The 14,134-nt window shown below is 40.3% G+C and overlaps 1 protein-coding gene across 11 annotated transcripts in view; it reads left to right on the forward strand.

Moving 5' to 3' along the window:
* Positions 1-14,081, forward strand: part of TNRC6B (trinucleotide repeat containing adaptor 6B) — a 135,838-nt gene extending 121,757 nt beyond the window's left edge. For all 11 annotated transcript variants that reach the window (XM_042050599.1, XM_042050602.1, XM_042050592.1 and 8 more), the window contains one exon: positions 415-14,081. In XM_042050599.1, coding sequence (XP_041906533.1) covers positions 415-805 — 391 coding nt within the window. In that variant the 3' untranslated portion in view covers positions 806-14,081. The remainder of the gene's footprint in view (positions 1-414) is intronic.
* Positions 14,082-14,134: the final 53 nt, after the last annotated feature.

Consider the following 14,134-nt stretch of genomic DNA (forward strand, 5'->3'; position numbering starts at 1 on the left):
TCTCTTGCAATTCAAAGGCTTTTAACCTATTCTTCATCTGTTTTGAAAGGTGGCATACATACATTTACCTACGTGGTATAGGCACTTTTTTTGCGCTTGGTGTTAACATTCAGGGCCTTAGTTTAAATTTTTAAAGATTTTGTTCAGGCATAACTGAATGTTGGGGCAAGGGGGTTGGGGTGTTTTTGTTTTGTTTTGGTTTTTTCCCCTTATAAAATGGAGGTTCCTGTGTTTTGAGTGAGTTTCACTGTCAAAAACAGCTGAAGTTTTCCATGTCCACTCCATTGTAATGATGTAACTGGTACTTCCTTTGGTTTGGGCACCTATTAGTGTTGTTCCCATGCTTTCTGAATCCCTTCCCCTTACCTTTTGGCTCTAATTTTTTTTTTTTCTTACGTGTATCTTGCCTTATAGGTGTGTGTTGGGAAACACTACCATCCTGGCTGAGTTTGCCACAGATGAAGAGGTTAGTCGCTTTTTGGCACAAGCTCAGCCCCCTACACCTGCAGCAACCCCGAGTGCACCCGCAGCGGGCTGGCAATCCCTGGAGACAGGACAGAACCAGACAGATCCAGTTGGACCTGCTTTGAATCTCTTTGGTGGGTCAACAGGGCTTGGGCAGTGGAGCAGTGGTGGCGGCGGCGGCAGCAGTGGGGGTGATCTCACTGGCGCTTCATTGTGGGGGCCCCCAAACTATTCTTCAAGCTTGTGGGGGGTCCCAAGCGTAGAGGATCCACACAGAATGGGCAGCCCTGCTCCCTTACTACCTGGAGACCTTCTGGGAGGAGGGTCGGATTCAATCTGAACTTAGAACTTTCAACTCTGACCTCGTGACCTTTTTTGGAACAGCAGCAGCACTAACTTGACCTTTTCGTTTTTTTCAACTTGCAATAAATACATTTATAAAAGGAAAAAAGAAAACGGAGAAAGAAAAAAAGGTGGGTCATTGACAGACTGTCTGAGCACATAGTTGCCTCCCTTATATAACTTCAGTTTTTTCGTTTGGAATATGAATCCAAAAAGAGAACATATCACTCTTGAAATACTTGAATCGTGAACGCCAACTTAGAAAGACAATGTGAAGCAAGTACACATACCATTTAAATTTAAACAGAAAAAATTAAAAAAATTAGTTTCTAGTTTTTCACTTTTTCATGTTATACGGAAGTTGTTGCTAAGAAACATATATACTGAAAAAATAGCTTTTTAACTTTGTTTGCACTGGGTGTGTTTCCGTCCTTAGGTCTACCATGTTGGGTTGGGGTTGGGGAGGGGTTCAAAAGAATAAGGGGAGGGAGGGAAAGACTTGACGGAGCCTCACTTTAAAAACAAAAAAAAAAAAAACTAAAAAAAACCTAAAAAATTTAAAAACCCACAAAAAAAAACAAAACAGAAAAAACAAACAAACAAAACAAAAAAACCAACACTTTGTGATTGGCTGGTTGATAAGTACCAGTGTGTTCTGGCACATGTAACTGCCCACGTGTGCTTGTTTCTGTGTGAGTGCGTGTGCACATATTTGTGTGTGTGCATTTTTTTCTCTATATATATAATCTTGAAACGCTGCATTGCTGATGGTCTACGGGCTGGCTGGCCATCTGCATGTCTTGATTCTGAAAGCAAGACAGGCATGGTGGAGTCCCTGTGGCTGAAGCGGAATCCAGTTGGGCTGGATTAAAATTTGTCAGTAGGTTTTTTTAAATTCATTTTAGCAGGGTGCTATCTCAAATCTGCAAATCATACAGAATGGATAGTTGCTTCCTAGCCCTTGTTCTAACCCTGTGGTAGAGCAGAACACTGCAATATCCAAAGGATTTGGTGAGAGGGGAGACAATGTTGTCTTTTGAGTAATAGTGTCTATTTACGTCTGCATGTGGGGTTTTTGTACTGAATGAACCCTAGAGTGTTTGTTATATAATGCAAGCCATTTATTTCTTCCAACAAGGGGAAGAGAGGAGGAAAGAAGACATTGCCATTTTTTGTGCAGCTAGACAAATGTTTTCAGTCTCTTGCATGCTTCAGTACCTTTAAAAAAAATGAGTGTTTCTTTTCTCCCCCAGACCTAAATAAGCACCCGTACTCATTCTAGAGGAATCCATCAAAAGCTTGAAAATCCAGCCCAACCAAATTAGCCTTTTAATTGATTTACTGCTTCTGTTAAAACTGACAAAAAACCAAATGGTGTCAGCAAAGTGCTGGCCGGCCTGCCTCATCTCCTGAAAGCACATGCAGCTAACTCCTTCCTGCGTCCTTCATGGTGAGCGTTACCTGTGCCAGGCCTTGGTGTCATTACAGCGCCAGACCATCACTGACAGAAACGTTTACTTACGAATGTTCTTAAACCAGTGTGTACTTCAAAGGTTTCCTTTTGTTTCTCTGTGTTGTGTTTTTTCCTGTGTACGTGGTTTTGCTTAGGGAGGTATATAACTAGCAAAGACTTTTTTTTAAAAAAAAGTATTGCACCTTTTTGTTTTTTGTTTTTACTTTTTTCTGTACTGTTGCTTTTTAATTTCTGTATTTAAGGAAAGGTTTGGGGTTTTTTAGCATCAGTGTAGTAGTACTCTGGGCAGGATAGGGGTGACCTATAATCCACAGTGATAGCCAGTGTGTGTGTGCGTGTGTGTGCTGGGAACAAAACTTCTAAGACCTGTTGTTGTGAAAAGAGTTGTAGCAGACTTGAAGGAACATCCCTTGACACAAAGCGGGAAGTCTTTTGTGGGGGTGGGGCCGGGGGAAGAGGGAAGAGAGATGCCGGTACCTTTTCCGTAAGTGCTAGGACTTCCATGTGGCATTGTCCAGCTGTTATACTGTCTAACAAAGTGCCGACATTCTGTACCAGCACATACCTGTCCATTCCAGCCCTCAGAGGGAGCAGTGCTTTATCACCTGGCAGAGGGGGGCAGATAGAGGAGTCTGTTTCTTCAGCGTTTTCATTGAAGGATACAACCATGTCTAATACATTTAACTCGTGGGTTTGGTGGGGAGAAGCAAAAACAGATGCAAGTCATGGGGGGGAGGTTGGTGCACGTGTGTGTGTGTGTGTGTGTGTGTATGCCTGTGTGCTGGGGGTGGGAGGGAAGGGCTAGGGAATTACATGGCTGTTTTATTTAATTTGCCCTTTCTGTGTAAACCCAATGTCACAAGGAAGACTGACTGAGGGAAATGCTGCATATACACATGCCTGTAGATTTGTATGCAAAGCGTTATGTGGTAAAAAATATGAGTAGGTTCGTATTTGTTTAGTAAACTGGAGTGTGCAGCATACTCTGGCCCCTTTGGAATATGCTTTCCTATCATGTCTCCTCCTCCATCTATCCCACCATGCACAAAGAAACAAAACGCTCTCTTTCAGCTCCTGCTAGCTGGCTAGTGCCCCTCGTGTGCAGGCATCTGTACAGCTTTGTTTCTGCTCAAAGACCAAGCGCGCTCGGACACGCAGAGCAGGTTCCTAAAAGTCCTGTGCCAGCAGTACTTCCTAGTGAAGCACCTTTGGCCTGAGCAAGCCAGTATCTGTTCTGTCACATGATTTGCTATACATCCTGGTTCATTGCTGTATTCCACCCTCACTTCTCTCTCCCAACCTGCCCTAAGGTCCCTTTTCCTGCACTTTGGGCTAGTTGAGTTCATTGCGATACTACGGTGAAAGCCGGGTGCTAGAGCCCCTCTTGTTTACAAGACATAATGAGGGATTTGAAATATTTAAAAAGAAAAGCTAAATTGTTCTTCCATTGTAAGCTTAAAGGGAAAAAATTAAAACGTACAAAAAAAAAAAAAAAAAAGACCAAAAAGTGCATATATATATTTTAGATGAAGACTAACTCTGGGAGCATTTAACAGTGTTTTTGTTTTTATTTTAACATTTTATTTTCCTGCTTTAAATTTGCAAGCATTCTCAGGAATTCTAGGGTAGGAAGCCAGTTTTTTGAAGATGGTTTATTTAACCTTATCCTAGATAGATGGCTGTTTCTTGTTGATAAACTTTTACAAGTTCCTGAATCTTCAAAATGTTTGAAAGTTTTTACTTTAAAATAAAAATGCTAAAAAAAAAATAAAAAGAAAAAAAGAAAAAAATCTCCAAATGTTACTGTCAAGCGAGGGATCAAGAATTTTAAAGACTTTCTAAATTAAGATACATTAAGAAAACTTCTCAATATCAGCAACAGGAATTCATTGCAATCTTAAACAATTTGTGGGAGAAGGGTTATCATTTATTGTGCTTTGTTACTCATGCAGACGTGTGCAGTTGCATGGAGAAGAGAAGTGTGTGAATGGAAATCTACTATTCCCTCTCGATTGAAACTAAACAAAAATATTCTTCCAAGCACCTTTTTAAAAGCAGAGTGAAAGTATAAACCTTATTCAAATGCAGTAGAGTTTAACTGAAAGAATCCTCGGTTAGGATGACTAGCAGGAAATACACGATGGTGCTTCTTTGAACCACTTCTGAGCAGTGCTAAAGAAAACCAGTGCTGACAGAATACTCAGTAATGAAGTAGTTCTATTAACCTGCCTTTTTCAGTACAGAAAAAAAAGAATATGGAAAACTCCACAAAAATGTACATTGGAAATCAACTTTCCTGTTTTCAGCTACTTGGTCAGTTTAATTCCTCACTTGGAGATTTGCTGCTTGCTTTTCTTCATCCACCCCACCTCCCAGTCTTTCTGTTTCATTTTATATGAGGGAAATAGCTGTTAAACTCCTCTGTTCACCCTGTTGCTGCTGGCTGTCAGGGCTTACAGTCTTGAACTTCAGAGTTTGGTGTTGGGATGGCCAACTTCTGCCTCCCAGCTCTAAGGGTCAGGGGCTTACTCTGCCTGAAACGGCTCGGCTCAAACCACAAAAACCGCGCTAGTGCCTTGTTACATGCACCCACATGCCCTACAGTAGGGGAGGGGAGGGAAGATGAGGCAAAGTGAGGCAGTGTAGCCACTTCATGGAAATAGATGTACCTGTTCTTAAGGGAAGAAGAGCATGCCGTGTGAGCAAGTCGTGCAATGAGTTACTTAATAGTAGTTGAGATAAGTTGTTATTATTATTAAAAAAAGAAATCAGATGCCAAATTCTGTCTTTCTCATAGCAGTTGCTCAGTGTTTTCATGTTGTGCTGCGTGTGCATGTGAGTCTATTGAAAATAATGCATCAGTAGTAATAATAACGTGCTTTAAAAATCCTGTCATGGGCCAGTAGAAGGAGGGTTTACTTAGAAAGCTTAGGATTTGATTTTATTTTATTGTTTGTTTTAATGAGAGAATTTGAGTGCTTTGCCAGAAGCTGTGTTTTGTCAAATCAGAAGTGTCTTAAAGAGAGGAAACCGTAGCATTTAGTCAAAAAAGCCGACACTTGACATTCACTTGGAAGTGGATTGTGACTGACTGCTGAAGGGTTGACAGTCTTAAGTTTCAGCAGTCTGCTGGGTCCAAACCTATTGTAGTACAACAGTCTGCTCCTCATTTCCTGAATGTGCATCCTATAAGTGTTAGTGACTGTCTCCTTGGTGACAGTTTCCCTGCATTGTCAAAGTAACATGAATCTGTTTTCCAGCTACAGTTGAGAGATGTGTGTGGCTTAGTCATGGCACTCCCAACCATTAGAAGTGGTGTCTGAGAATTGTGCTAACCAGACTCAACTGCTGGGGACAACCATTGCTTAATGTTGTAAAAATTCTGCTGCCATTTGAGCTCCTAACAGCAAAAAGTCAGCAGGAATTGATTATAGGGTTACTTCTGGGCTTTTACAAAACTGTTCCCGGGACAGAGTCTGTGGCAGCACGTTGTTGAAACATGTTGGCAAGGTATGGAGAAGAGGCTGGGGAAAGCACAGTTTGGAATAGACTAAAGGCATCTCTTTCCAGATAAAAATCCTGCCACTTTGCTCACCCTACCTTGCAGTGTCTTATCAAGCTGAGAGTTTTTAATCTGTTTGATAATTCTTTGCTCCATTTGAGGATTTCATCTTAGCAGTGACAACAGTCTAGCAAGCAAAACAGAGTGTGGTACAGCTCAGAAACCTGTTTAGACTTCTGACATTTAATTTGGAATACTTCCCATCTTTTCCCAGTGATTTTATGTTTCTACCTGGACGCTTGCCTAGCAGTCTTGAGAGTGGGTTTTTTGTTGGTTAGGGGTTTTTTGCAATCACAGGGTGTCAGGTTTTTCTTATAAGTTTTTTCGTTTTTTTTTTTAATTATGCTTCACATTAAGTGGCTTTTGTAATGAGTAAGAATGTTAAACCAAGTATGTTTTTACCTCTGCAATATAAGCAGGTTGTTTTCAACAAACTGGCTGGGATAACCACCTCAAAGACTAAATAACAATTAAGCTTTTATATTAAGTTGGCCTCTTTTTTTCTTTTTTTTTAACCATGAAATTTCTAAGCATTTATTTCTTAGAACTTTTGCCCTATTTTTTCTTCCTAAAAATGCTTCCACATCTTCCGCTGCGTCCTTATAGTGCATCCAAATAGTACTGTAGGGTTTTTGGGGGACATTTTGGTTAGGTTGGTTTTTTTGCTTTATTCTTTATTATGTTTAACTCTTTAAGTTTCTGGTTTTGTTTGTGCATATTGTTTTTCGGTTGACTTTAAGAGGAGCACTGTTTGTGTATCTGAGGTACCCAAATTTGACCAAGCCTGGTCAAGGAAACCAGCTGGATCAGGGTCAACGTAGCAGATGAGGACTTGTTGTGTTTCCAGTTCGTGTTGCATTTATCACCTTCACTGTAAATCATGTGACCTTAGTATCCAGGTTCTCAAGTGAATTGAAATGCAGGTTTTGTGGAGGCTGGTTAACATCTCAGGGTAATAGTCCTGACTGAGTAGATGGTAGGGGTTTTTTTCTAAAGATGTAAGGTTCCCTTAACAGAAGCAGCTTTTGTAATTGTAAATATGCATGCATGCTTTGTGGGCAGGAAAGTAATACCAAGACAACTACGTCGAACTTAATTCCAAAAAAAAAACCCCAATAAATAAATGCTGTTGAAATGCAACTTTGGTCCTGAATCTGAAGCAACATACACAGAATCTGTTGGTTTGTCTAAATTGATTTTGCATGCAATATCATTTCAGTTCTGTAGTTTATTTGCCACTGTTTTGCAATTTTAGGAACTGATACTGTTAGATCATATTGGTCATTCCCACTGTGATCAAAATACAGATATCTAAAACCCAAACTCTCTTTCCCTTTACCTCCAGTACTAGGCTTCCGCCCGTGGCAGAAGGATGTTAACAGTAATGGGGAGAAATACGTGAAGCTTCCCAGTGTAGACAGAGCTAGTGCTCCCTGTTGTCCTGAATTCACATCCAAACCTAAACCACGAAGCAACAGTTGGGCTGTAGCAGACCTGTTGGTTGGAGTAAACGACAGGAGCCAAACTGGAGATTTTTAGCAGCCTTGCTAGTTCATCACAATGTCCTTCACAGTGTTTTGCATAAGTGTCCCACCACTGTAAATACCAGTGTTGCAGAATTTTACCAAAGTTCCCTTGCAGTAGATATTAGGAAACAGGTCCATTTTGTAGTGACTCACCAAGCAGAAGTTTGCCTACAGTAGACTTTAAGGGTCTGTCTACATTGCTGTTAAATTTGAGTCAGGGTCCTGTTTAAAATTATAGCTCTCTATTTTGTGGTGTTACGTGACTTTAAACTTTGTGATGTGGTAACTATAGCTTCTGATCCTTGTATGAAAAGTGATTTATGGTTTCATCTGTGCTACAAAAAACGCCGCAGCTCCTGGTGGGTTGGAGCCTACTTTTAAAACTTGTCAGGCCATGATAGATGCAGTTTTATCTGTAGCACGCAGCAGACAGCATCTGTTTGCATCCAGTTTGCCTGCGCGTTGCTTTTCATCGAGCTATGCAGGAAAGCTTTTCTCTAAAAGTCTCCCAGAGTCCTAGCAAGCTTCTAGCAAATCAAGTGCCCTCTGCAGAAGAGCCATTTTTGCCCTGTATGTGTGATAGTTGGGACTGGTGACATTCAGCAGTGTTAGGGTTCCTGTAAACTTTGTAGTGAGAAAGGGAGTTTTTTGACTTGCCTCTGACAGCCTTTCTGTAAAGTAATGCAGAGCACTCCAGGGAAAAAGAAAAAGAACAAAAAAAGGGAAGAATGCATTGTGCCAGCCAGCGTTAAGTATTTTAGCAGCAAACATTCTTGACTGGTGGGCAGAGGGGATGAGACTGGAGAACTTTGCATGAGTGCGCAATACAAGGAGGCCGTGTTCAGCAAGAAATGTTTCCTTGAGCACTAAATGCCTCTTCTTGGCTATTGGTGTGTATTGTTACAGTCACAGAACTAACTTCCTCATTTTTTAATGTTTGTTTTTATTAATTGAGACAAAGTGGAAGCTCCTCCTGTTTCAGATGAAACACAACCAACCATAAGTGATCATTTTCTTCATCATTTACTGTTGAGCAGGTTGCACAGCTTGTTAGAATAGCTATTTTAGTGACATGGTTATGATATGTGCTTTCTTTCCCCTCCCTCTCCCTGCCAGATATGGCTTACCCTTTCTATATAAGGCGCTGTGTGGGTTTTTTTGTTTTGTTTTGGGGACGTGTGGAGAAGAAGCAAAACTAAGTGAAAATGCAAGCCAAGGTAGAACAGCCTTACTTTAGGGGGTAGCCTTACAACAGAGCTTTATAGTGAGTGTGCTGTATTCCAAAATATGTAAGCCAAAAACAAACAAAAAAAAGCATTCATTTATGCAAAAAAAAAAAATTAAAAGAGGTGTTGGAAGACTTCTTTAATATGTACCTTCTAAAGGTGGAGTAAGGTCTCACCAAGTGATACATTATTGTGATACTCCTTGCTGGGTCAGTCGGAATGGGTTGGGGTGTAAGCGCTTAACGTTTCCTCCTATGTTTTTACAAGCAGTAAGTTCAATGTGGTATTTATGAATGTGCCTTTGTGAGTATAGTGACTGTCTAACTGAGGAGACTGCTTGGGCTGGAGAGCAGACAATGGTCAATTTATTCTTTCAAGAGGTCAGACATTGAGATTACAGCCCACTGGTCCCTTTTGACAAGCAGCATCATTGGCTGGTCTCTACACTGCACAATATGTATTCATATGTGGTAGAGATTGGGGTGGGGGGTGCGAAGGGATGTCATGTGATGCACAGAAGCTGTTGATAGTTTTAGGCTAGTCTGCTGTTGCAGGTTGAGTTTGTATATGTATTATGTGGCTTCTCTTTATGTTTGTGTGCATGAGTATGAGTGCGTGTGGCTTTGGTTTTTTGTAAGCACTGGAGAATTGAAACACAGCAATGTTTGAGACAAATTTATACATGTAGAGAAGATAATGTTTTGTAGCTTCTGTTAAATAGTGGGTGCAGGCACACTTTTACCCTCTCTGCCCATGTCCTGATAAGCAAAACAGGAATTTATTTTTTTTTTCAACCCTTCAACTTCCAGCACACTTAACGTTGCCATTTAAATGAACAGGGTATTACACAAGAAGAAAAAAAAATAAGAGTTTTTGAAATGGTGAGATAGAAGTGTTTAAAAGGAAAAAAATCTGAAGTAATTTTTTGTTTCTTTGAAGCTGTTTGTAGCTAAACATGGGAATCTGCAGTGTCTCCTTCCATTTGTTTTTTTTTCCTAATAATTCACCTCTTCGTCCCACCCAAAACATGAGGTGTACAAGATCAAGAGCTGTTGTTGTAGTGCTTTGTAATTCCCACCCTGAAAAGAAACTCCAGTGGGATCCCTCAGCTCTATTCAGGAAGACAAAGAGAGGAGAGACTCTGCAGTTTTCTTTGCTTCGCTCTCATTCCTCTCTAATGGCCTTGAAATGTATTATTATGCAAATGTGAATTTTGATACTGAACTTAAGAAGAGGTTGTTTGTTCTTTTTCAAAAAAAAAAAAAAGGTCCCATATGTGGTCAGCATTGCTTCTTTATTTTGTAAGTGAATTGTAAACTATGCATTCTGCAAAGGGGGTGTAGGGGACAAAGATACTTTGCTAAACTGTTAGGAGTTTCTGTGTCCATGGCATATCCATTATAGTTTGGGGAAGTGGGGAAGTGGTAACTTTGAATTAAGAAGGAACTGATAAGAACCTTTGTTTTGTCAGAAGCTGGCCAATAGATAACTGGGCAGAGATTTGAATAACTAATGTTGGCTGCAAAACAAAAATCAGCTCTCAGCCTTGCAAAGGGCTATTTTTCAGCCACACAGTGTTAAGCCAGGGCCAAAAGGATGAATGGGACACCAGGTCTATCTGGGGAGTATCTACCACCTCCTGTGCTCTGGCCCTTGTTAAGCTCAGGAAACTCACTGCCACAGGCACTGGTTTTTTTTGGATTTATTACTCGTTTTCTATTTCAGCAGTCCTTGTGCTCTTCCAGGAGAATTGGAACATGGCTTGGCCTTGATATCTATACTTCCTTGTCCCTAAAAATTTCTTTGCTGCTGTTTCTGGCACAGTTCATCCAGTGACAGTGCAGCTGTGGGCAAGATGGTGGAGATGGTACTTACCTTCTAGTGCTGATCAAAGCCCAACTATGAGGACTGTGTTTTTTTCAACATCAGCAGCTACCGGTGTTTTGTTGTCTGGTGTTGCTGCCAGTGACTTAGCACTAATGTTGACAGTGTGTGAAATTTTAGGGAAGGTAGACTGATCTGTAGACCAGGTCCTCTCTGTTTAAAAGAAACTATCTAATTTTTCTATAAAGTGATATCGTAATGGTCATTAAAAAGGATTTACTTCCCCACATCTCCAAAATGCAATCATTGTGAACTATGTGCATTCCTTGAAGCTTGCTGAGCTTCCAGGAAGAGTCTCCTCAGAAAAATGTGGATCTCACTGCTCTCTCTGTCATTATAATAGGGACCTTTTGGCTTGACTTTTTCCTTTGTCCATGGTGAACCATGGTATCTGCATTATCCTTGGCATTATCTTAGGTGTAATATCATAAACTGAGAGATGATCCTGCCTGTATTCAGTGTTTTCATGCAGCAGTTTTATTTTTGTTGACATTCACAGTACTGTAATAAGTAATAGACTTGATGATCACTCTCGCATCTGTGCCTGCCTTGCAGATGTGATCTTACCAGGGTTCCACTCTGTCAGAATGCCTTTTAAAAAAAAAAAAAAAAAACAACAAAAAAACCAGAAAGGAAAAAAAAAAGAAAAATCTGAAGCTTAAACTCATTCACAAAAATACCTCGTGGTACATTTCCCCTTCTGATGTAACTTTTTAAATCTTAGCTCTTCTTCTACACTTGATGGGCTTTTATTTCCATCTGTTATCTCCTTTGTAAAAAGATATTTGAACTAGTGGTTTTGAGCACAGGTCCGGAAGCCTGAAACTCCTGAATTTTGACATTGGCCATTACTCTTCTCTTGCCTTGGGCAAGTCATTTAACTACTTTGCCTTTGTTTTTTCACCTGTAAAGCGGGGTTGTTAATAATACTTACCTACCTCACAGGGGTTTTGTGAGGATCAACTAGTAATGTTTGTCAAGTGCTTTAAAGAAAAAAGCATGATAGAAGTATTATGAGGTTTTCACAGCAAGATCGCTAGTTCTTTTTACATTGTTGCTTGTGTGGAGGGAGATAACCCTTTTTTTTTTAATTACTGAAGCCATCAGACACTCAGATCCTAAATGATAGAACTTGATAGAGATTCAGTTACTCATACTCCTCAGTCTTTATGCCTGTTTCCTTCTTCTCTTCTTTATATAGTTATGCCAGTTGCTACAGGTCACGTGTCTCCAGTACTTTTAGATAAGCTTCAGAATTGAAGTACTTTGAGCTTGCTGCTTCTTTCACGAGACCACCAAATCATAGTAAGTTTGTGTACTTCTCCCTGCCATTAAATGGCGGTTTTGGTAATGTCATCTTTCAAGCAGACACATCTTTTACTGCCATCAGGAAGGGGAGGTGGTGGTGTGTAGTTCCAGAGCAGGGACTGTAAGATGAAGAACCTGGCCAGTTTATGCTGCTGCTCCAGGGATAAAAGGGCAGAGTAGCTTCCTGTGTCCTTCCCTGAGTTAATTTCAGTGTGTTACCAGTCACACTTCAAATGCAGTGTCTCTTCTTGTCCACAATATACAGAAGCCATCACCTGCCAATACAACGTAGGAACAGAGAGAATGATAGTAGATGCTGCTTGTGTATATGCCTTACAGCTCTCCCAGAATGTGTCTGGGAGGGTGGTGGGGGAAGAGGTCTTCAATGGGTAAATCCCACAGCTGTCAGGGAACCTCTGCTACTTTCTCCCCTCTCAATCACATGGTCGCTGTTTCTTCTTTCTTGGATGTGCGTCTCAGGGATGTGCATATGAGCCCATGCCTCTTGGAATTTGGCGTTTGAAATATCAAGAATATGGTTTCTGTACCTGAAACCTTTCTGACTGACACTCCCTGGTCCTCTCTGTCCTGCATTGCTCCCTGTGGCCTTAGGAACATCTCTCCACTGTTGCCCTATGCCACCCTCTCCATCTCTGCCAGTAATCAAGGTGAAGTGTATACAGTGATTCTGCAGAGAAAGAAGCTGAAGTGATGCATGTGCGCCTGTGGGATTTACACACACGGGTATCTTGGTTTTCTGCTGCATCTGCTCTAAAGCCTGCAGAACATCTAATGCACAGTGCTTTTTCTTTCTCGTCTAGAAAGCAGAACGAACAGCAGTATAACTGATGATGGTAATTCTGTAATGTTTACTTTGAACTAAATGCTAAGTATTTTCCTCAAAGAACCAAAAAAAACCCCCACCTTCTAACAAAAGTAACCAAATGTAATCTTCCTGGGTGAGGAAGAGGAAAGGGGAGGAGGAAAAGCAGTGACAGGGGAGCGTTCTGATCTATTTTCATCTCCGTTGCTCGGCTGGAGGTGTGAAATGCTGCTTTGAGTTCCACAAACATAAGGGATTATGTTTACAAAGGTAAATGCCTTCTACCTGTTCAGGAAACTGGCTACTGGTGGGCATCAGGAGTTTGGCAAGTTTCTCTTCATTTCGAACAAGTAATGGGAGAAGGGTGTGTCTGGAAGAGGAATGGAGAAAGAGATTCATTTCATCTAGTCTTCTTGGTAAAATAATGCCACCTTCTTCTCTCCTTATGGAATGGAGGGATGAGATGGCTGAATAGAAAATCAATGATGTCCAATATGGCTGGATTAGAAAAGGCAGCTTTTCTACTTTGCACATAAATAGGTAACAGGAAGGTACAGCTAAAGTCCTCTTGCCTGAAACACTGTCCCTCAGAAGCAGACATTGTAATAATAAAAATAGTGGCTGTGTGTATATTGATGCTATTTGCAAGTTACCTGTAAGTGTTTATTTTTTTTCTTATACTTGAAATGGCTTCCTTTACTAAACTCTTACCATAGTTCTGGTTTCTCTCCTCCTTCTACAGTGTGCAGTAAAGAAAATTACAGGACAAATGGGGAGAATGTAGAGGAGATGACACAATGTCTAGCATATCCAGGTTTCATCTTAATTTTCATCCCATATTTTCAGAAATGTTTGAACTTCCTAAGGGTTTTCCATGGACACAGAAACTCAGCACTTTAGAAGGTGCTCTTGTAAGGCTGGCTGCCCCGTTTTCCTCCTTTTCTATATTTTTATTTTACTTTTAGTATAGTGGTACTTAAGATCACTGGTTCACTTAAAAAGAAAAAAAAAAACCAATAAAATGTTTAAACTCTACTAATGTACAAATAAGCTGAAATGTTGCATTTTATGTGTATTTTTGCCATAGCAGGTACTGTATTTCTCATGCTGGATTTAGAAAAAAAAAAAAAAAAAAAAAGGAAAAAAAAAAGAAAAAAAACAAACAAAAGGGTGATGTTTTATTGGAGTGTGACAAGTTAAGAGTAATAAGGAATTAAGTCGTCGTCATTTCATTGAAACTGAGAGATGGTGTAATACTTATATAAGTTTTCTGAAGGTTTTGTTGTTTTGTTTTTTTTTTTTTTTTGGCTTTTAAACAGCTTTTTTTCGTTTTTATTTTTTCTTTTTTTGAAAGATATGATTGTATTATGTGCAACTCAGTTGCTTACATTATAACTACAAACTATTTTTGGGTTCCTGGAAAAAAAAAAAAAAAAGACTAATAAATGTGTTTGGCTGCTAAGCATTTAAAGCTCGTGTTTCCTGCGCGTTTTTGTGTCCCGCGGCCGTGTCGGGGCCCCTCAG

Source organism: Corvus kubaryi, unplaced genomic scaffold, assembly GCF_017639235.1.
Source record: "Corvus kubaryi isolate FWS band 111438036 unplaced genomic scaffold, C.kubaryi_AGA036_p1.0 74, whole genome shotgun sequence".
Taxonomy (NCBI): domain Eukaryota; kingdom Metazoa; phylum Chordata; class Aves; order Passeriformes; family Corvidae; genus Corvus; species Corvus kubaryi.